The 21,737-nt window shown below is 41.6% G+C and overlaps 6 protein-coding genes and 1 pseudogene across 7 annotated transcripts in view; 5 read left to right on the forward strand and 2 right to left on the reverse strand.

Annotated features, from left to right (window-relative positions):
* LOC308284185 (uncharacterized protein) overlaps positions 1-306 on the forward strand; it is a gene marked incomplete at its 3' end in the record, with an annotated part of 97,317 nt that extends 97,011 nt beyond the window's left edge. Inside the window, exon 6 of the mRNA XM_080724736.1 lies at positions 251-306. Within this exon, the coding sequence (XP_080580862.1) occupies positions 251-306 (56 nt within the window). The remainder of the gene's footprint in view (positions 1-250) is intronic.
* Positions 307-3,802: 3,496 nt separating this feature from the next.
* Positions 3,803-7,858, forward strand: LOC308284186 (histone H4-like; the record flags this gene model as incomplete). Its single annotated transcript, XM_080724737.1, has 2 exons — positions 3,803-3,875; positions 7,548-7,858. 2 exons carry the CDS (start codon positions 3,803-3,805, stop codon positions 7,856-7,858), a joined length of 384 nt encoding a protein of 127 aa, XP_080580863.1.
* Positions 7,859-13,355: 5,497 nt separating this feature from the next.
* LOC308283948 (histone H2B-like) lies at positions 13,356-13,730 on the forward strand (the record flags this gene model as incomplete). Its single annotated transcript, XM_080724462.1, has 1 exon — positions 13,356-13,730. The coding sequence occupies one exon, from the start codon at positions 13,356-13,358 to the stop codon at positions 13,728-13,730; it is 375 nt and encodes a 124-aa protein (XP_080580588.1).
* A 1,746-nt stretch (positions 13,731-15,476) lies between these two features.
* Positions 15,477-16,088, forward strand: LOC308283914 (histone H1-like; the record flags this gene model as incomplete). Its single annotated transcript, XM_080724430.1, has 1 exon — positions 15,477-16,088. One exon carries the CDS (start codon positions 15,477-15,479, stop codon positions 16,086-16,088), a length of 612 nt encoding a protein of 203 aa, XP_080580556.1.
* A 2,720-nt stretch (positions 16,089-18,808) lies between these two features.
* LOC308283943 (histone H2A-like) lies at positions 18,809-19,192 on the forward strand (the record flags this gene model as incomplete). The annotated part of the gene is made up of 1 exon (XM_080724457.1): positions 18,809-19,192. The coding sequence occupies one exon, from the start codon at positions 18,809-18,811 to the stop codon at positions 19,190-19,192; it is 384 nt and encodes a 127-aa protein (XP_080580583.1).
* A 497-nt stretch (positions 19,193-19,689) lies between these two features.
* On the reverse strand, positions 19,690-20,001 carry LOC308283959 (histone H4; the record flags this gene model as incomplete). Its single annotated transcript, XM_080724473.1, has 1 exon — positions 19,690-20,001. The coding sequence occupies one exon, from the start codon at positions 19,999-20,001 to the stop codon at positions 19,690-19,692; it is 312 nt and encodes a 103-aa protein (XP_080580599.1).
* An 886-nt stretch (positions 20,002-20,887) lies between these two features.
* Positions 20,888-21,459, reverse strand: LOC308283927 (histone H1-like; annotated as a pseudogene). The gene has a single exon. The product of its transcript is annotated as a histone H1-like (transcript).
* Between the last annotated feature and the right edge of the window lie 278 nt (positions 21,460-21,737).

The following is a 21,737-nucleotide window of genomic DNA, read 5'->3' on the forward strand; positions in this document are numbered from 1 at the left end:
ATAGACAGGTTTTAGTTACAAGACTTGACAGAGAAGGTTGTAAAATCGCCGACGGGGCACAACGCGCTCCTGCAACTGGAGTCAGCGACGTGGAGGAAAAAGTAAAAGCTAGTTTCATTTTTGGTTTTAGTCCTCGTCGCCTTGCGGCTCGCACTCCGCCCGTATGAATAAAAAAGAAACTGTCTCAAGGTATAAACATACTTGTGTGTTGTGTTGTGTGGATTAAAGAGAAATTTTAACGCTACTCCAGTAGCAGACTACGAAGCTGCTGCCACAGTGTCCAGTGTAGGTCTGTGTCTGAAGTAACCGTCAGAGGTCCAACTCGGTGTTGCATATAGCCATGCCAGCATCTCAGGACGTGGGAGGCAGCCGGCCGGGGCTATTCCCATGACGAATGGCAAGAGGGACACTGGGGTAGGCCATGCACGGGGCACCAGACAGTAATCCGCTGCAGAGAAGACCAGGGCTTGGGTGTATATTCGCAGTGTCTTAGCAGAGGCTCCCTGGGTTGTACCAGCCCCTTCCTCCATCAACCTATATGAATGTATGAGAGTGGAATAGAGTTTAGACTAAACATTTTTACTAAAGCAAAAAACTGTTCACACCAGAACGACAAGAGTCTGCTGCTGTTAACTGCTGTCCTGACCAGTAGACAAATTTGAAGGTCTCCCCTTAACTTTGACAAAGCACAAATGGAACCAGACCTGTAAGGGTCCATTTGGTTCCATTTGTGCACTCTCAGAGTTAGAGAAAGATTCTTGAATTCAAAAATAGAAGGATTTCAAAGACAAAAATAGCAGATCTACAAGTGCCGCTCTGCAAGCTTGCATATCTGCTATTATATCTGCATTGCTATGTACATATCTGAAAGTCAGTCTACTAAAGGGTGAATTGAATCTTTATTGTCAACTAAAAGGAGATCCTAGTAAGCTTTTCGGCTTATTTGCACAGGAAACCTTTATGTATCTCATGTAACATTGAATAACAGACGGATAGCAGTACTATGCCAGGGGTTCCCAAACTTTTTTGTCTCAGGGCAGTGGGGCAACCCATAAATATTTTTTCTTTAATCCGAGGCACCCCTACATTATAATTTTCAGTCCCAGCACCTTATATTTATAGCATATCGTCGTTGTCGGGTGGAAACCTTGTATGTCCAAAACCGTTTGTATTTATCATCTATAGAATGTACTAAACTAGTGAAAACAGCAGATCTACAAGCACACAACGATATTTTAGTGATTATGTTGCAAGGAAACGTTGAGATAATAGCCATTTTGGTTAGAACTGATTGAAAATAACTTTGTACTTCAAGTTTAAAATGATACTAAATATTTTTTAAGTGTCCAAATAAATTCCAAATATTATCATATTATCTCGCGGCACCCCTGGACTGCCGTCGCGGCACCCACTTTGAAAACCCCTGTACAATGCAGTAGATAAGATATCTATAACACAGTGACCTCACACGCACTCACCTAAGGGTGACATCTCCGGGACACTGGCGGTGTATGGCCCCTCCAGGAACTTGGGCTCGTTGCCGTTGATGTCCTGGACCTTGATGACGAACTCCTGTCGATGTCGACGACCTGGGCGCGGAGCGTGTAGTAAGGCTTCTCCTCCCTGTCCAGGCTCCTTAAGGCATGGATGTCCCATCGTCTGGTCGATGGTGAAGATGGAGCCGGCTCCTTCGCCCGACAGCGTGTACTTCACCGCCGTCCATGTCAGTGTGCAGCTGCGAGGCGAGAAAAAAATGCCCTGTTTATTTATTTATTTTCCAACAAAACAAGCATTTATTTTTTAAGTTTTTTGGTAATCCATTTTTCCGCCCAGTGTCAATTATCTAATGCAGGGGTCTTCAACGTTTTCAGGCCAAGGACCCCTTAGTTGAGAGAGAGATGAAGCAGGGACCCCCAAAGCGTTTTCATAGATTCCATTTGGTTTCATTGTTTGACAGCATCAGTGTATTTTGGATTCATGTCAATGTGTGTTGTCAGATATTTGACAACTTGTGCCGTCAATACTTAATAAACTTGACCTTTCACTCTGTACTTAGTATGCTCTTTTCCCTCTCTACACCAAACCTCTTTGCCGAAAATAGCCGATCTACAAGCTCACAACGCATCGCAGGGCGAGACATTGTGAGCTTGTAGATCTGTTATTTTTGGCTACAGTTCTCAGAATATGTACACTAGGTCTCAAGTTGTTAATATAAAAAGGATTGGAAGATTTGGAGGACCCCCTGCAGTAACTCTGAGGACCCCCTAGGGGTCCCAGACCCCCTGTTGAAGACCCCTGATCTAATGTAATCCTGGGTGGGCACTACACTCTCAGGGGCGTCAATTGGGTATGGCAGGGGTAGGCAGCTACCATACCCTGGGTCCAGGGGGGGAATAAAAGTTACTTTTAAATATAAATCCATGAATGTCTCTATGTAGTGGGGGTCCCTGCTTCATCTGTCTCTCAACTAAGGGTGGGGTCCCTGCTTCATGTCTCTCAAAAGCAGGGACGCCTAGCAGGGACCCCTTATCTGAGAGAGAGATAAGCCTGATCTCATCTCATCTCTCTATAAGCTAGGGGGTCCCTGGCCTGATAAACTTGACCTTTCACTCTGTACTTAGTCTGCTCTTTTCTCCTATTCACCAAAGCTATTTGCCAAAAATAGGAGATCTGCTATGTTTGGCTAGAGTTCTCAGAATATGGACGCTAGGGTTCAAGTGGTTAATAAACCAAAGTTTCTATCACTCAAAGATTTGAAAGACCCCCCTGTAGTAACTCTGGGGACCCCCGGAGTCCCGGACCCCCTGTTGAAGTAATTAACAGTGGCTTTACCTATCACTTTAATACTGACAACAAAGCATTCCAGGCATGCTAAGCTAAGGGGGTCCCTGCTTGCTTCATCCCTCTCTCAGCTAAGGGGTCCCTGCTTCATCTCTCTCAGCTAAGGGGTCCCTGCTTCATCTCTCTATAAGCTAGGGGGTCCCTGGCCTGAAAACGCAGGTTTAGCTGCTTGCAGGTTTTTGTTATCTTGGCTAAATTAGCTTAGCTTAGATTAGCTTGTTTAGCTTACTTAGAGTTATGAATATGTGTCCCTCCCAACAAAGGCGAAAGCAGACAGTCACACACCCTCTGCTATAGTACCTACACATCCTAACATTAGTGGTGTTGGTGCATGATGTAAAGTATTTATTATCTTACCTGAATGGACATTTCAATTATTGAAGAAAAGACATAATCCTTGCCGTGAGCCTGCAGCACTGTGTAAACCATAGTGTAAACACTTTGACCATCCGGTCTAGACCGGATCACGGAAACAGCACGCCTTTTGCAAGTGGGACGGTGGTGTAAGCATACTCTATGGGTGAAAGTGCAAGGAAGTGCAAGGGCAGGAAACCGGATGCACTGCAGTAGGCGGGACTTCCTTGTTAAATATATATATAATAAAAAACAACAACAACAAAAGCGATATCAGCGTGAATCAGGTTGTGTAAAGACATTCTGTCAACATCTATTATAGCACAATAATATAGTGCTTTGAGCACTTGGAAAAACGCTATAAAAGTGCTGTAAAAATACAGTCCCAGGCCATTGTATTATTATTATTTATTATTATAGTCCAAACCAACGCGAGATGAGTAAACCTGGCTACGCGAGGCTAAAACCAACGTGGATGACGGCCAGCCATCTGATTGGCTGCTCGGCTCCCATTGATTTGAATGGAGGAGATTCTTGGTTGAATAGTACGGAAAAGTGGCGTTTTTCGGCTTCTATGTACGGGAGGCAATGAGGCAATGCGTACTATATGACCAAAAATGAGGTGGAGAGGTGGTTGCCCCTCCACTACTGCAGAAGGGACACAGGGAGACGGAGCTCACGTGAGTGTTAACAAGAAGCGTTATACGTCGCCTCTGGCGAATGAAGAGAAGAAGCATAGAAAACAATGAAAGCTTGATTAACATTAACACCTCTTCATCATGGCTTCACTCTCATTTGTTACCTGTAACGTGAGAGGAATCAAATCCATGGAGAACAGAAGGTCTAAAATGAACATTCTCCACAATACGAGGTATGATATTATATGTGCTCAAGAACTGAGACTGACGACACAGAGTGATATTGATGATGTTGCTGCTATGTGGAGAAAAGGCACTTCTATTATTTCTATAGGTTTTGATAAAGCTGACGGTGTGGGTATATTTTTTAATAGTAAAGCTGAAATAATTAAGAAAAGAGAAATTATCCCAGGTAGAATTTTACTTGTTGACTGTTTTTACTTAACTTTAAAAATTAGAATTATAAACGTGTATACACCACCAGATTCTGCAACAAAAGTAAGGATGTTTAAAAAATTATATGAGTTGTTGACTGTCGGTTATCACACTATATTATGTGGTGACTTTAATTCCTATACTGAGGAATTGGATAGAATCTCTGCTGTGCACGTGAATCCCCGGGGCCGCAATAGAGAGGGAAAGGAACTGAAAAAAATGTATGAGTTCTGTGGTGTCAGTGATGTTTTTAGAATTTTGCATCCAACAGATGTTGGCTTTACTCGTTTTGACAAAAATGTCAAGACGAGGATAGACCATATTTATGTAAATGGGAATATTACTCCTCTAAACTATAAAACCCGTGTCTTAGTTAAATCTGATCATCTGGCCGTAGTTGTGATTTTAAGACTCGGCAAAACAGAAAAGAATGGGTTTTGGAAAATGAACGTAAGCTGTTTAAAAAATAACGATGTGTTTACAGAACTAAAAAAAGAGGTGGCTATTACCAGGTCATTACATGTGTTTACTAAATCATATATTGAACTATGGGAGGTAATGAAAGAGCGGCTACGTTTTTTCTTTAAATTTAAATCTAAACTATTAAATCAGGAGCAAAATGTGAAGTACAATGCTTTAATGGCTGACTATGTAAATCTTCGAACAAAAGTAGATAAATCGGAGGCAGATAACGAGCTATTAAGTGAAATGGAAACTCAATTGGCTAAATTAAATGATGTGTCACAGTGCCTCCGCCTACAGGCTGGTATGGGAGACACAGAATGTGCCACTAATATACATAGTTTAATGAGTTTACACAAGAAGAAGCTGGAAAATAAACATATTGGCGCAATTCTAAATGACAATGGTCAGTTAATTGAAGATGAAAAAATAAAAAGGGAAACCATTAGAGAACTCTGTAAAAAAATGTATGAGAAAATTACTATTAATGAGCCACTGTTGCATACCTTTCTTGATTCCGTTGAACTAAGCGAGGTTGGCCTTAACTCAGCAGGTGGGGAAATAACTAAAAATGAAGTAAGGGAAGCTATTTCACAGTTAAATAAGGGCAAGGCGCCAGGCCCAGATGGCCTGCCGAGTGAGCTCTTTCTCTCTTGTGTTGAAGATTTGGTGGACCTGCTGACCTCAGCGTTTAATGATGGAATCAGGTTGGGTAAAATGCACGATTCTTTTTATCATGGTATTGTATCTCTAATATATAAAAAAGGGCCCTCGAATAACTTAGATAATTGGAGACATGTCACTTTGATGAACATAGATTATAAAATACTTGCTAAGATAATAGTAAATAGACTAAATAATGATTTGGAAAAACTAATTGAAAAAGAACAAACGTGTGCCATTAAGGGTAGACTTATGTGGGATAACCTGGGGATTTTGAGAGACATTACTGGTGGTGATGTGAAAGAGGAATTTTATGTTGTAAATTTAGATCAAAGGAAGGCGTTCGATTTCATTTCAAGAGAGTATTTGTGGGAGGTTTTAAAATCTTATGGTTTTAAAAAGGAATTCATCGATTTGATTAAATTACTGTATTCAGAGTCCACAGTACAGGTAAATGTAAATGGTGTTTTGACTGAAACCTTTGAAATTAAAAGGGGCGTAAAACAAGGTTGTCCAGCCTCAGCAGCCCTCTATATTTTGGCTATTAACCCTTTATTAAAAAGATTAAAAAACGATAAAAGACTAACAGGCATTAAAACTAGTGGAGGTGAGCGTGTGGTCGTCCTGGCCTATGCCGACGACGTAACAGTCATTGTTAAAAATGAGAAAGAGTTTGATATTGTAAAGGAGCATCTAGCATTTTATGAAGAGGTCTCCGGATCAAAGTTAAACCAGAATAAAACAGAAGGTGTCTGGTTCGGGAGGAGAGAGGCAAGGCCAAATGTTAACATACAAGTTACAGATACTATGACAGTGCTCGGAATAAAATTTAGTAATAACGATTCCTATGGAAAAAACTGGGAGGAAAAAGATAAAGAAATTAAGGAGGAACTAAATAAATGGGAAAACAAGTCTATGTGTTACAGAACCAAGATAATAATTATTAAGTCATATATTCTTTCTAAATGTTTATTCTTAGCAACCATTTTTCCACCGAAGGACCAGACACTGAAAAAAATTAATAAAACTCTGGTTAACTTTATATGGGGAACTACTAGAGAGGTGACAAAAAGAGACCTGCTCTATAAAAGTAAAAAGAATGGAGGGCTAGGGGCTGTAGATTTTGGTCTCAAACTAAAGATTTCGTTTTGTAAAAATGTTGCATCTGGTTTTAAAAGAAGCGCTGTTTGGATTGGAGAGGCTCTGAGCTGGACCAAAAAGAAGGGTAGGGCAAGGAGCTCATTTCCATATTATAAAATTATGTATGGGGATTTAATAGCTATTTCTGAACATTTGAATATTGACTGGGTTGAAATGTCCAGCAAAAGTATTTATGAATTTTTGTGTGATGATTTATATGGTGGCATCTTCCCTTATAAAAACCTTAATGATGTGCAAAAACAGGTCTGCCTTAAAAATATTTGGAGTAAAAATGTTTCTGAAAAAAAGAGGGATGTAATGTGGCTGGTCTCCGTTAGGAGGCTAGCAGTAAGGGCAGTGGTAAAATGGAGCTGCTTTGTGAAAACTGTAAAATGTCCTGTAGAAAACTGTAATGATGATGAGTCCATAGAGCACCTGCTCGTGGATTGTCAAAGGTCAAGATATGTATGGGGGAAAATGTCACAACTTGGTTTTAATATAAAGGTCTCGTATAATGCTGTAATGTACGGGGTTTTTGAAGAAAACATGTCCGCCATGGACCAAGAATTCTTTTGGTCTATTATTTGCACTGTTGTGAATAAATTGTGGAACACTAGGAGTGCCATGGTTATTCACCAGGAGACCATTTCTGGGGAGGTGGTCTTCAAACAAGTAAAAACTGAGCTCAGAAGGCAACGAACACTGGACTCTAAACATAACAAACTGAAGCCATGGCACCTTTTGAACTTGTAAAAAAGAAAAAAAAAAAAAATCTACTTCTATTTTTCTATATTTATTATATTTCTATTTTTTTGTTTTGTATGCTTTTCTCTTCGATGTAAAAAAGAAGGAAAAGGTGAGGGTTAAAAAAAAAAAAAAAAGTAATGCCCTTACATATTATATTATAATTGTGTAATTACTTAATGTATGACTGTATTCATATGACTTATTTGAATGCTTAAAATGATTGTAAACCTGCAAAATGATTGTAAACCTGCAAAATTTTCAATAAAGTCTATTTAAAAAGCAAGGGCGGAAAAGGACTCGGGAAAGGAGGCGCCAAGCGTCATCGCAAAGTGCTTCGTGATAACATCCAGGGAATCACCAAGCCCGCTATCCGCCGTCTGGCTCGCCGTGGCGGTGTGAAGCGTATCTCGGGTCTGATCTACGAGGAGACCCGCGGTGTCCTGAAGGTCTTCCTGGAGAATGTGATCCGTGACGCTGTCACCTACACCGAGCACGCCAAGAGAAAGACCGTGACCGCCATGGATGTTGTCTATGCTCTGAAGAGACAGGGACGCACTCTGTACGGCTTCGGAGGTTAATAATGCTGACTTGATCTACCAACAACCCAAAGGCTCTTTTAAGAGCCGCCCACATTTTCTATACCACCCGATCCCCAAGTTTTCATCCCATAGATTGGGATGAAATCAGCAGCAAATCATCCCATAGATCTGGGCCAGTTGGGCCCAAGCGCCCCAGCTAGATGGGGCGTTTGGTTGATATCTGCCCATAGATCAGACTGTTTGGGCGTTTGGTTGATATCTGCCCATAGATCAGACTGTTTGGGGCAAACCAGCTTTTGTAGGGGGTCACGTGACCGAAAATGTCACATTGTTTTAGCGCTGGTTCGAATCTGGGAAGGGGAAAAGAATAATAATAATGACATTATTTAAATGTACTTTTCTCCGTGGTAAATATATGATAAGGTTATATGAATATGGGCATTGTATGGCTCAACAGTTTAAAGTTTGTTACAGTTGCTATGGCAACCATAACAACGTGATTTCTTTTTGTTTATGTTTCTTTAAATTAATTCCCCTCCAATCCACAAAATGCAGCTTCTGGGTGATTCCCCCACGGGATAAATAAAGGAATCTATCTATCAATCAATCAATCAATCAATCAATCAATCAATCAAGTTTATACAACACAGCTTTTTTTTTTTTTAATCTTTTTCGAACTTGTTAGAGTCTGTTTAGACACTTCTCTTAGTATATGAAGGAGCATGGTAGTCTACTGGTTGAGACGCTTGACCTGCAATCCTTCTACTTTTCCGCAGGGCAGAGGTTCAATTCCCAGAAGGGGTTGTGAATGGAACATAATTATTTGAGCACATGGTTTCCACATTCGCTTTTTTTTGCTCAAAGGGGCTTTTCTAAATATATGTTATATAAATATTCGTCCATAATACGGTTTTATATAGGTTTTACACTAAACAACCACTCGGATATTCATGATTATTCTGTCCAAAGAAATCACAATTTACAATATTATCGCGATAATCCTATCCTAACATCCATTATCCTGGGGCGGAACATTAAACATGCTAATTTAATTGTTTTATTGGCTATATAGACTATTCTATATCACCCCTAGCCCATTGGTTCTCAAAGTGGGGTCCGGGGACCCCCAGGGGTCCTTCAGGGAGTTCCAGGGGATCCCCAGCTAAATGATAGTTAGGAACCAAATGGACCCTTATGGGTCTGTAACTCAGAGAGTGTAACTCAGCTAGCCTACACTCTCCGAGTTCAATTAATATTGATTTTACAATAATTAATGGGGTCATAGAGATTAAATGGGGGGTCCGTACCCTAATGGAAAGGCAAACTGGGGGTCCTTGAAATTAAAATGGTTGGGAAAATCGGCTGAAAAATCTTCTCTTGTGTGTGTCTCCGGCATATCTTTTCAAATGAGGGACGACGGGCCAATAAGTGTCAATTTGGGGGTTCTTGACATGAAAAGGTTTGAGAACCACTGATGTACTGTACAGGTACATAAGATTAAAACCTATTTTGGTTTGGCTTCCTTCAAACAATGCAACAGCACCAGATTTGAACCAGCTTCCACATAGGGTCTCATTGCAAAAGGCCCCCCCTCAAATCCTGACCTAGAGTTTCATTTGCTTTTTTAAGATCGAAGGGGTCAAATCACGATTTCGGGGTCTAAAAAAATACCCTATTTCAACTGCGTAAGCTGAATTAAACATTTTCCCAGATAAAAGACACTTATTCTGACACGCTTTTTGACGCTGAATCCAATGAACCCGGTCTTGTCTCTCTACGACACTCCTAACTCTAAAGGTCAAGGAAAAAGGTTGCTTATGGCTCCAAAATGGGCCTTTTGGCCTTAAAATCAATAAAATATTCAAATAAAATCTGGCTGTTTCAGGCAGGACACGCCTTTCATATTTGAAGTATGCCCGATCCAATGGAATGGGTTTCGGGAATCTCCGACAATTTTAACCCTTTCCTATTGCGAAAAAGACACGAAATTTGCACGCCATGAACACGATTACACATTTTCTCGGATAAAGGACACTTATTCCGACTTACTTTTTGACGGCAAGTCCGTTGGTGCTGGTGCCGTTGTTTGAAAATATTTCGGTCCGTTTCTAACACTTCTAGAAGGGCTAGCTCGGGTTCTAGGGGTCGTAGAGACAAAAGGGTAACAGATTATTGATCTGCTCACCGAGGCGGACGCATTGATGTGTGTGTCATTTCTGAGCGACCCCTAGGGGGCTAACCCTAATTCCAACTAGGGGTACGTTTTACTCCGTACACGAATGTCGTAGAGAGATGATAGACACATCAGCGTGTTCGTATCGCAGAGACGAACAAGCCTATATAACTCTCCTCGCACACAAACACTCCTGTGAGTTGATTGGTAACTTTGGTTTGCTGGCCAAAGGGCTCTAAGGGGTATACACTCTATGACCCTTGTGAAATTGGAGATCCCAGGGATAAGAATGTCGTAGAGGGACATATGAGATATCAAAATGTTCGTCTCGGAAAGCACTACAACATATCTCAAAACGGAGTTCTGATATCTTATCGTCTCTGAGTTATTAAGGCTAAAAGGCTAACCCTAGGCTAACTAGGGTTGGCTTTTATTCACGAACCAATGCATCTCATGGGCTCATCTTTTAGTATGTTTTAGAGCGCATTGAGACGCACGCTTTGATATGTGTTTTGTTTCGTTGCGACATTCGCTGTGCGACGCTAGGGTTAGCATTCTTTTAATTACTATAAAATCACAATAGGATATTCGCCTTACTAATTTCAACCTTAGGGCTAAAATTACGTGTAGTTTTGGATAAAAAATATATCGGAACACCTACTGACCTGGAACTGCCTGAAACACACCAGGAAGTGGCTATTTGAGGCACTTCCGGTTGTTATAAAGACATAAGACTGGTACCATTCAACTCTGCGTCGCAAAATTAGTCTAGGGGAGTGGTAAAATTCCAGGGTTACTTCCGGGAACTGCCTGAAACACACCAGGAAGTGGCTATTTGAGGCACTTCTGGTTGTCGTACAGACGATGGTGCATCGAAATAAAACCTGCATATTCGGACTTCGCACATGTGATTGGGGGGGGGGGGGGTAGCCAGAATCCTGGAGCAGAATAATAAAATGGCGTCTCAAAAATGGCAATGCCTTTGCAAGCAAGCTTGTAGATCTGCTGTTTTCACAACATGTAGCCTATCTGTGGAACTGAGTCAATGTAATGCCGGGGACCCCCATAAGAGAAGATTTTTTCAGCCGATTTTCCCAACCATTTTAATTTCAAGGACCCCTAGTTTGCTTTTCCATTAGGCTACGGACCCCCCATTTAATCTCTATGACCCCATTTATTATTGTAAAATCAATATTAATTGAACTCGGAGAGTGTAGGCTAGCTGAGTTACACTCTCTGAGTTACAGACCCATAAGGGTCCATTTGGTTCCTAACTATCATTTAGCTGGGGATCCCCTGGAACTCCCTGAAGGACCCCTGGGGGTCCCCGGACCCCACTTTGAGAACCAATGGGCTAGGGGTGATATAGAATAGTCTATATAGCCAATAAAACAATTAAATTAGCATGTTTAATGTTCCGCCCCAGGATAATGGATGTTAGGATAGGATTATCGCGATAATATTGTAAATTGTGATTTCTTTGGACAGAATAATCATGAATATCCGAGTGGTTGTTTAGTGTAAAACCTATATAAAACCGTATTATGGACGAATATTTATATAACATATATTTAGAAAAGCCCCTTTGAGCAAAAAAAAGCGAATGTGGAAACTATGTGCTCAAATAATTATGTTCCATTCACAACCCCTTCTGGGAATTGAACCTCTGCCCTGCGGAAAAGTAGAAGGATTGCAGGTCAAGCGTCTCAACCAGTAGACTACCATGCTCCTTCATATACTAAGAGAAGTGTCTAAACAGACTCTAACAAGTTCGAAAAAGATTACAAAAAAAAAAAAGCTGTGTTGTATAAACTTGATTGATTGATTGATTGATTGATTGATTGATTGATAGATAGATTCCTTTATTTATCCCGTGGGGGAATCACCCAGAAGCTGCATTTTGTGGATTGGAGGGGAATTAATTTAAAGAAACATAAACAAAAAGAAATCACGTTGTTATGGTTGCCATAGCAACTGTAACAAACTTTAAACTGTTGAGCCATACAATGCCCATATTCATATAACCTTATCATATATTTACCACGGAGAAAAGTACATTTAAATAATGTCATTATTATTATTCTTTTCCCCTTCCCAGATTCGAACCAGCGCTAAAACAATGTGACATTTTCGGTCACGTGACCCCCTACAAAAGCTGGTTTGCCCCAAACAGTCTGATCTATGGGCAGATATCAACCAAACGCCCAAACAGTCTGATCTATGGGCAGATATCAACCAAACGCCCCATCTAGCTGGGGCGCTTGGGCCCAACTGGCCCAGATCTATGGGATGATTTGCTGCTGATTTCATCCCAATCTATGGGATGAAAACTTGGGGATCGGGGTCTATACGGAGTTCTATTTCATTGATTATTTAGTGAAGCGGTAGCAGACTATGTGTTTGCATTGGCCTCTATTATTGTTAGATGAGCCATGAGTCTTGAACAGCGATCAAGGTCTTAATGACATCTGCCATATATCTCATATTATAATTGTGGGGGAACTATGGAGGCGTATTGTGGTTATCCTTAATGATAACGTTCAAGATCTGCATGCATGCCATTAATGTGGCAGTCATAACTCAAATGTGTTCATTGCCATTTTCTACATTGTCTGTTCTCCAGAGTGACATTAATTGGCCGATGGCCGTACTGCTGCTTATCAGTTATTTTTGTACTAATTGTGCAAGGGACACAATGACCCACTTATTTCATATGAATTACATAAAGCTTTATTATTATTATTCCCCCAAAGCACTCACCCCAGCTCAAATGAACATGATCAAATGCAGTTTTTGACTAGCCTATTTTATGTGGTACAAACTGACTCATAGAGAGATAATGACCCACTTATTTCATATGAATTTTTTTCAAAGCACCTACTCACGAGCTAAAATGAACATGTTCCAATGCAGTTTTGATTACTTTCTGTGGTACAAACTCATAGATTTATAAATAAAAAACAGTGTCGAATTCATATTAGTCTGCAGTTAGTGGACTAACTATTGTATACATTTTGTTTGTGTGTGTGTGTGTGTGTGTGTGTGTGTGTGTGTGTGTGTGTGTGTGTTATAACTGGTTTAAAATTGGAGCGTGGCATGATATAGCCTACATAATAATTCCAATTCAAATAGATTCACCCTACACGTTTATTATACTTGTCTATTTTAGCGGGACAATTCAGGAGGGAAAACATTGTGCAGAAACAAAGACAGTGTACCTCCCTCTGAGAGTCACATAGGCAGTGGGCCAGCCAATCAAATGCTGGGATTTCGCACAATACATTTGCATGGGCCTGCTATAAAAACTGGTGCAACGCCGCCTCTCAGTCACTTCTTTCCTTCAATCCCTTGAGAGAGAGAACCATGCCTGAAGTTACGAAACCAGCGCCCAAGAAGGGCTCCAAGAAAGCCGTCAGCAAGACCGCCGCCAAGGGTGGAAAGAAGCGCAGAAAGTCCAGGAAGGAGAGCTACGCCATCTACGTGTACAAGGTCCTGAAGCAGGTCCACCCTGACACCGGTATCTCCTCCAAGGCCATGGGCATCATGAACTCCTTCGTCAATGACATCTTTGAGCGCATCGCCGGTGAAGCCTCTCGTCTGGCTCACTACAACAAGCGCTCCACCATCTCATCCAGGGAGATTCAGACCGCCGTCCGCCTGCTGCTCCCCGGTGAGCTGGCCAAGCACGCCGTGTCTGAGGGCACCAAGGCTGTCACCAAGTACACCAGCTCCAAGTAAACTGTTCTGCCTGCTCTAAACACAACGGTCCTTTTAAGGACCACCCATCTTTTCAAGAAAAGAGTTTATCCGTGCATTTAATGTCAACAGCCTGTTGTATCACGAATGACGGTAAATGCAGGGATGATTGAGCCTTTAAATGCAGTATGGTTTATCAGCCTTTTCACTTACTAAATGTAGGCTACCTCTATTTTGGATACCTGTAACTTAATCTGTCCAGTGTTATAGCTTTATCTAACCGAATGCATTTCGTTCATATAGGCTACATAACTGAGTTTGTCTTGCTCTGTGGTTGTCCTCTGTATTTACACTGACATGCACTTTGTTTTAATTGTTCATTAATTAATTCACAATGCAACACACTTTGAAATGTAAATGAAGCCAAACAGTCTTTTGATTGTTTACCTCAAATTGTCATTTGTCACGGTTGTCACCACAATGTTAGAGTTGAATGAGTATGTTCATTTCATAATTATTATTGACAGTCAACAAGTATGAGCATGATAGTAGCCTCTGATCTAACCTAAATAGTTTTCCTCTTTAGCTTGCAGAGAGGTCAAATCCATAATCACTGATCATGGTGTTTTTTTATAACATTTTCTATTTCGTGTACATGACACCCAAACTGATAAGCCTTAAACAAAAGGAGGGGGAGAAAAACAAACACGCGCGCGCACACACACACACACACACACACACACACACACACACACACACACACACACACACACACACACACACACACACACACACACACACACACACATTATGTTACAAAGTAGATCCGCTATGTTTGAATAGTACAAGTATAAAGGTGATTAAAATAATACTATATTAACTTATTTATAGTGCAGTGTGAAACTCAGCCTAGAAGGTATTTTAAACAATGTTGACAAATTAGTTTTACTACATCCACAAACAACACTGCCATCGTAGTCCCTTACATATAACATGCACACACATCATACAATTTGAGTATAAGCGTGGCACATATACTATTTGTAAATTGTGTCTTGTTTGACATACCGTATGCATGTAGTTGTAAATGGTACCATTGAAAAAACTAAATAGATAAAAAATAAGATTGCTCTCAATTGACCATTTTTGAATAATTGCAAGTGTGAAATGAGCTGAAAAAAGTCAGGTTTCATACAATTAATACAAACTAAACAAAACAAGAGCTTATTGAATGACCACAGTGTCCTCTCATAAGTTACCATGCCACTGGCCGGTTGTGTTTGCAGACACTGGACAATGTTGACTTTATGACAAAACACTTTGACACAGATTACTTGTTTTACTTGTATTACATTGCCAGACATGTCCCCTTGCTTTGCAGTTAATATTTGTCAGGGTCATTTATGTTTGACACTATTTTAAAATAAAAATGACAGAGGAAAGTTGTTCAGCAACTCTCCATGTAGTGAGGTCTAAACGTCCCAAAACAAAACTCAGGGGTCCCTAGGGCTCTACATGATTTGATTATGAAGTGAAACTACTCTGCTATCTGATCCACGTGTTGTTTCATCTTAAATAAAATTGTTTGCCTGTGTTTTATTTGCTTTTAGTTGGGGAGAAAACACAACTGTGTCAGTATTCTGCAGCACACAGAGCACTGACCCAGTGGGCTGAGTCTACATGGTTCTCACACATCCTTTAAGTTCCTCCCCCTGCTGCTCGACATTCTCTATCAGTCTCAGTCAAACTTTAGCTCAGTGCACTTGAAACTCCAACCAGAAGAGAATCATGGCAGAGGTCGCCCCAGCTCCAGCCACCGCCCCGGCCAAAGCAGCCAAGAAGAAGGCAGCACCCCGACCCAAGAAAACTGGCCCCAGCGTTGCCGAGCTTGTAGTCAAGGCCGTGTCCGCCTCGAAGGAGCGGAGCGGTGTGTCTCTGGCTGCGGTCAAGAAAGCTTTGGCCACCGGCGGCTACGATGTGGAGAAGAACAAGGCTCGCGTCAAGATCGCCGTTAAGAGCCTGGTCGCTAAAGGCACCCTGGTTCAGCTCAAAGGCACCGGCGCGTCTGGCTCTTTCAAGATGAACAAGAAGGCAGAAGTAGTGAAGGCAAAGAAACCTGCTGCTAAGAAAGCCGTCAAAGCAAAGAAGCCTGCTGCTGCCAAGAAGCCTGCAGTGGCTAAGAAGCCCAAGAAGGCGGCAGTAAAGAAGCCCGCAGCCGCCAAGAAATCACCGAAGAAAGCCAAGAAGCCCACCGCAAAGAAAGTAGCTGCTAAAAGCCCGAAGAAGGCTAGCAAGAGCCCCAAGAAGGTTGCAAAGAAGCCCGCAGCAGCCAAGAAATCTCCAGCAAAGAAGGTTATCAAACCCAAAGCGGCAAAGAAGGCGGCACCCAAAAAGAAGTAAAATGCCAGTTCCATGTACATTTACACCCACAAAGGCTCTTTTAAGAGCCAACCACGTTGTATTATAAGAGTATCCTCACTTATGTATGCTTACACCACATGTGAGTAGCCTACTGATTAAATACTTAAACATTTCCGTAGCTAGCCTGGGTTCTAATCCAGCCACTTTGATCCAACCATATAGTCCCTTCTTTTTCCTCACATGCTTTAAACTATAACAACTGTTATTTATTGCCCTGGCGTTGTGGGTCAACTTCAAAATGACATGAATAGTACCATTACACAAACCCGAACCCTAATCCTCATATAGGCATTTGATATACATCATATACGATGTAGATAAGGGGTTGACTATCAATATAAAAAGGGGCGCTGACCAAAAGCGAACAAGGGGGAGGGGTGTGTGTGCGCGCGCGTGTGTGTGTGTGCGCGCTGCTGCTCTGCCTGTCCTCCCTTACGTCCTCAGAAAGCACAAAAAGATTTGAGCCTGAGTTAGGAGACAGGAATATCAGCAAGCAACACAGTAAACAGTGTCTGAAAAAAAGAGAGACGTCATGTGGCTTGTCTCTGTAAGACGACTAGCCGTTAGGGCGGTTGTTAAATGGAGTTGTTTTGTAAAAACAGTTAAATGCCCTTTTGTGTATTGCAATGAGGATGAAACAATAGAGCACCTGCTGGTCGATTGTCTCAGATCTCAATATGTGTGGGAGGGAATGGCCCGTATTGGTTTCAAAGTAAATTTAACATATAACGCAGTAATATATGGTGTCTTTGAAGAGAAACTTTCGACCATGGACCAGGACTTTTATTGGTCTGTTGTATGCACCGTCGTTAATAAACTGTGGAACACTCGCTGTGCTATGACAATTAAGCAAGAGGCCATCTCTGGAGAGGTGGTCTTTAGGCAAATAATCACTGAACTAAGGAGACAAAGAACTTTGGACTCGAAACAAAATATCCTGAAACCATGGCACTTTTTGACCTTGTAATTTTGATTTATATTTCTACTTTTGTCTTTTATATATTATGTGGGTTCTATCTAAAGGCCTACTTTGGGTTAAAAAGAAGAAAAGTAATGCCATTACAAATATTTGCTGCACTTATAATGTAGCCTATTTCTTATTGACTTGACATGCCTATTTCTGATTTATGAATGTAAATGCTTAAAATAGGCTACCTGTAAAAAAAAGTAAACAGTAACATAATATGTTATATAAATATCATTCCCACCATGTTTTAGATAGATAGATTGTATGAATAAACAGATCTACTTGACTATTGAAATGGTTTGATGGAATTAGCAAATAGGGTATTGGGTATTCTTTGTTAAAACGATTTAAATCTCCATTACTTTGTAGCACTAAATCATTGTTCGTCTTTTATTTGCGTCACCATTTACTTGCTTTTTAAATAAACTTTATTGATAATTTGCAGTTTACAGTCATTTTTAAAGCATTCATACAAACAAATCAGAAACAGGCATGTCAATATATTAGAATGTAATTACATTGTAAGTACAGGAAAAATATGTAAGGGCATTACTTTTCTTCTTATAAATCCTCCCCTTTTTTCTTTCTTTTCTTTCCCCCCCCCCAGCATCTAGCCCAAAATAGGCCTTTAAGTAGAAAGCACATAATAAAGTAGAAAAAACAAAATAGAAATATAATAAATATAAATACATGGTTACAAGCTCAAAAGGTGCCACGGCTTCATTTTTTTTGCCAGACCCATGAAATGGGTAGGCCTACATAAGCAAATGTCTGTCCGGGTTTTCTATATAAAGGGTATATATGATGATGACATGATGATGACATGCCTACAAAAGGCATGATGTCATAAATGATGATGACAGACAGGGGGTCTGGCACAACCAGGTTGACCTGGTCTAGTTTAAATAGACTTTATTGAAAATTTGCAGTTTTACAGGTATTTTAAGCATTTACATTCATAAATCAGAAATAGGCATGTCAAGTCAATAAGAAATACATTATAAGTGCAGCAAATATTTGTAATGGCATTACTTTTCTTCTTTTTAACCCAAAGTGGGCCTTTAGATAGAACCCACATAATATATAAAAGACAAAAGTAGAAACGGCTTCAGTACGTTTTTTTTCGAGTCCAAAGTTCTTTGTCTCTTCAGCTCAGTGACTATTTGCTTAAAGACCACCTCTCCAGAGGTGGCCTCATTCTTCATTGTCATTACACAGCGGGTGTTCCACAGTTTGTTAACTGTGGTACATACCACAGACCAATAAAAGTCCTGGTCCATGGTTGAAAGAGGCTCTTCAAAAACACCATACATTACTGCGTTATAAGTTATTTTGACTTTAAAACCAATACGGGACATTTCCCCCCAAACATATTGTGACCTGAGATGGAAATCTCCATGACTTTGTAGCACTAAATCATTGTTAGTCTTTTATTTGCGTCACCATTTACTGTGTCGTCTCTGACTGAGGCGCCGTCAATCTCTGGTTGGTCAGGAACCTCCTTCTCTGAGGAGGAGGCACACTTCACCGTTACAGATGTTTCTGATTTGTGGGGAGCACTATACGTCACTGTTACGACTTTTCTGATTGGAGGGGAGCTCTCAGAGTCCTTCTCTCCAATAGACGACTCTGAAAACTCAACTCCGCCCACTTGAAAATGTTATAAATAGTGCTGTATTACTCTTCTCCAGCACATTTCTTCTACGCTCATCTGAAAAACCAAACTACAAAAATGTCAGGGAGAGGTAAGACCGGCGGAAAGGCCAGGGCGAAGGCCAAGACCCGCTCATCCCGTGCCGGGCTTCAGTTCCCCGTGGGTCGTGTCCACAGGCTGCTGCGTAAAGGCAACTATGGCCAGCGTGTCGGTGCCGGCGCTCCCGTCTATCTGGCAGCAGTGCTCGAGTACCTGACCGCTGAGATCCTGGAGTTGGCTGGAAACGCTGCCAGGGACAACAAGAAGACTCGTATCATCCCCCGCCATCTGCAGCTGGCCGTCCGCAACGACGAGGAGCTCAACAAGCTGCTGGGTGGAGTGACCATCGCTCAGGGTGGTGTGCTGCCCAACATCCAGGCTGTTCTGCTGCCCAAGAAGACCGAGAAAGCCGCCAAGAAATAAACCTGCTCCATTCGTTTGACAAACCCCACAAAGGCTCTTTTAAGAGCCACCCACTAGTTCAATTTAAAGATGAATTCCATGGCCTTCTACAAATTTGTGACAGGTTACGTCTTATGCCTCATTCACACTACAGATATAGACCTATAGTTGAACGTTTTGCTTGGTAATCTTCAAAGTTTTGTTCTTTGTGCGTCCTGCATCTTTAAAGCAGGTTTCCATTGAGATTCGTTCAACTAGGCCTATAGTGTGAATGAGGCTTGTTTGCGAGGCTCTTAGTCCCGTTCTGTGTTTTTAACTGTGAAGCCAGGTTTAACTTGGGCCAGGTGGTGCGTGTCGATTTTGGATTATTAACAAATTATATCGGATTAATATATATTCAGATGTACAGTTTATGAGCTATAGTTATGCACAAAAGTGGGAATAAACTCGTTACATAACGTGTGGGCGGCTCTTAAAAGAGCCTTTGGGTTGTTTGTTGGTAGATCAAGTCAGCGTTATTAACCTCCGAAGCCGTACAGAGTGCGTCCCTGTCTCTTCAGAGCATAGACAACATCCATGGCGGTCACGGTCTTTCTCTTGGCGTGCTCGGTATAGGTGACGGCATCACGGATCACGTTCTCCAGGAAGACCTTGAGGACACCGCGGGTCTCCTCGTAGATAAGACCGGAGATACGCTTCACACCTCCACGGCGAGCCAGACGGCGGATAGCGGGCTTGGTAATTCCCTGGATGTTATCACGAAGAACCTTGCGATGACGCTTGGCGCCTCCTTTCCCCAGTCCCTTTCCGCCTTTTCCACGCCCACTCATTTTTCAGCAACAATTCAGTTGAAGATTCAGAAGTGAATGATATCAGAGCCCTGAGCCATGCCTTTTTATGTGTGTTCTGAGGACGTAAGGGAGGACAGGCAGACTGCACACACGCACCTCCCCCTTGTTCATTTTGGTCACATCACCGGCCTAGTTTATAGTAATACCGGTATTGCTTGTCAAGTCCTTTATAACATAATAATTGTTAATTTTTTAAACGTATCCCCCCATTCATATTTTTGTCAATGTACATTTGGTGTTACTGAATACATGCCTAATACACCCTCTGGGCCATAGCATTTCTTTCGACTCTCAAGTTTAAAAGTTTGTATTGTCACAGACACAGACATAACCTAAATAAAGTTATAATAATTCATAAATAATTAAGTATTAATACGGAATTCTTGCCTCGCTTAGTTGAGGTGGACCAGGGTTATATGTATAATAATGTATATGATTCTGAACAATAACAATGGTAGTAGGCTAATGGCTACTATTCAATATCAATGTTGAATTTCAACACATAGGCCTACTAGGACAATGGCTTATCTAATAGTGATTTATGGATTAACAACATTGAGTTATAGGGGGGGTTTGCAAGCTCTATAGCTAAAGTGAGAGAAATGGCCATATTAAAAATGTAGGACAAAATTAGGCTGTGCTTATGTTTATTAACTATGTCATAAATACATTTATGTCTGGACTATTGTGTCATTAATTATTTGTGAGTGGCATTAGACCATTAACACACGTCTATTAAACAGACTGGTTATTATTCCAGTGCTCACATATGACCATGGCATATAAAAAGCGAGGATACTCTTATAAAATGAAGTGGTTGGCTCTTAAAAGAGCCTTTTGTGGGAATAAAGATGGAACAGGTGATTTACTTCTTTTTTGGGGCTGCCTTCTTTGCTGCCTTGGGTTTGGCAACCTTCTTTGCTGGAGCTTTCTTGGCTGCTGCGGGCTTCTTAGCCACTTTCTTGGGGCTCTTGGCGGCCTTCTTGGGGCTTTTAGCTGCTACTTTCTTGACGGCGGGCTTCTTGGCTTTCTTGGGTGATTTCTTGGCGGCTGCGGGTTTCTTTGCTGCCGCCTTCTTGGGCTTCTTAGCCGTTGCGGGTTTCTTGGCGGCAGCAGGCTTCTTTGCTGCAGGCTTCTTCGCCTTCACCGCTTCTGCCTTCTTGTTCATCTTGAAAGAACCAGACGCGCCGGTGCCTTTGAGCTGAACCAGGGTGCCTTTAGCGACCAGGCGATCTTGACGCGGGCCTTGTTCTTCTCCACATCGTAGCCGCCGGCAGCCAGAGCTTTCTTGACGGCAGCCAGGGACACACCGCTCCGCTCCTTGGAGGCGGACACGGCCTTGACGACCAGCTCAGCGACGCTGGGGCCGGTCTTCTTGGGGCGGGGAGCTGCCTTCTTCTTGGCGGCCGGGGCTGGTGCTGGTGCTACTTCTGCCATTGTTCTCTTCTCAGTAGTTTATCCTTCCTTTCCTAAAGCCACCCACTGCTAAAGCAAAGTTCGTCAGGCTGTTGATGAACGCTCTGAACTGAAGGGGCTGGACTTAAACACCACATGAGAACCATGTAGAGACAACACACAGCCCCTCTTGTCTAGGTGGCTTAATGTGCCATTTGTGTTTTCTCCTCGATTAAAACAAGAGATAACAAACTACAGTGTGTATTATTTAATGCAACAAAGAGCTGAACAGTTAGCACACATGTGCCTTTTTGTCATTA

Source organism: Nannobrachium achirus, assembly GCF_963921795.1.
Source record: "Nannobrachium achirus genome assembly, chromosome: 4".
Classification (NCBI taxonomy): domain Eukaryota; kingdom Metazoa; phylum Chordata; class Actinopteri; order Myctophiformes; family Myctophidae; genus Nannobrachium; species Nannobrachium achirus.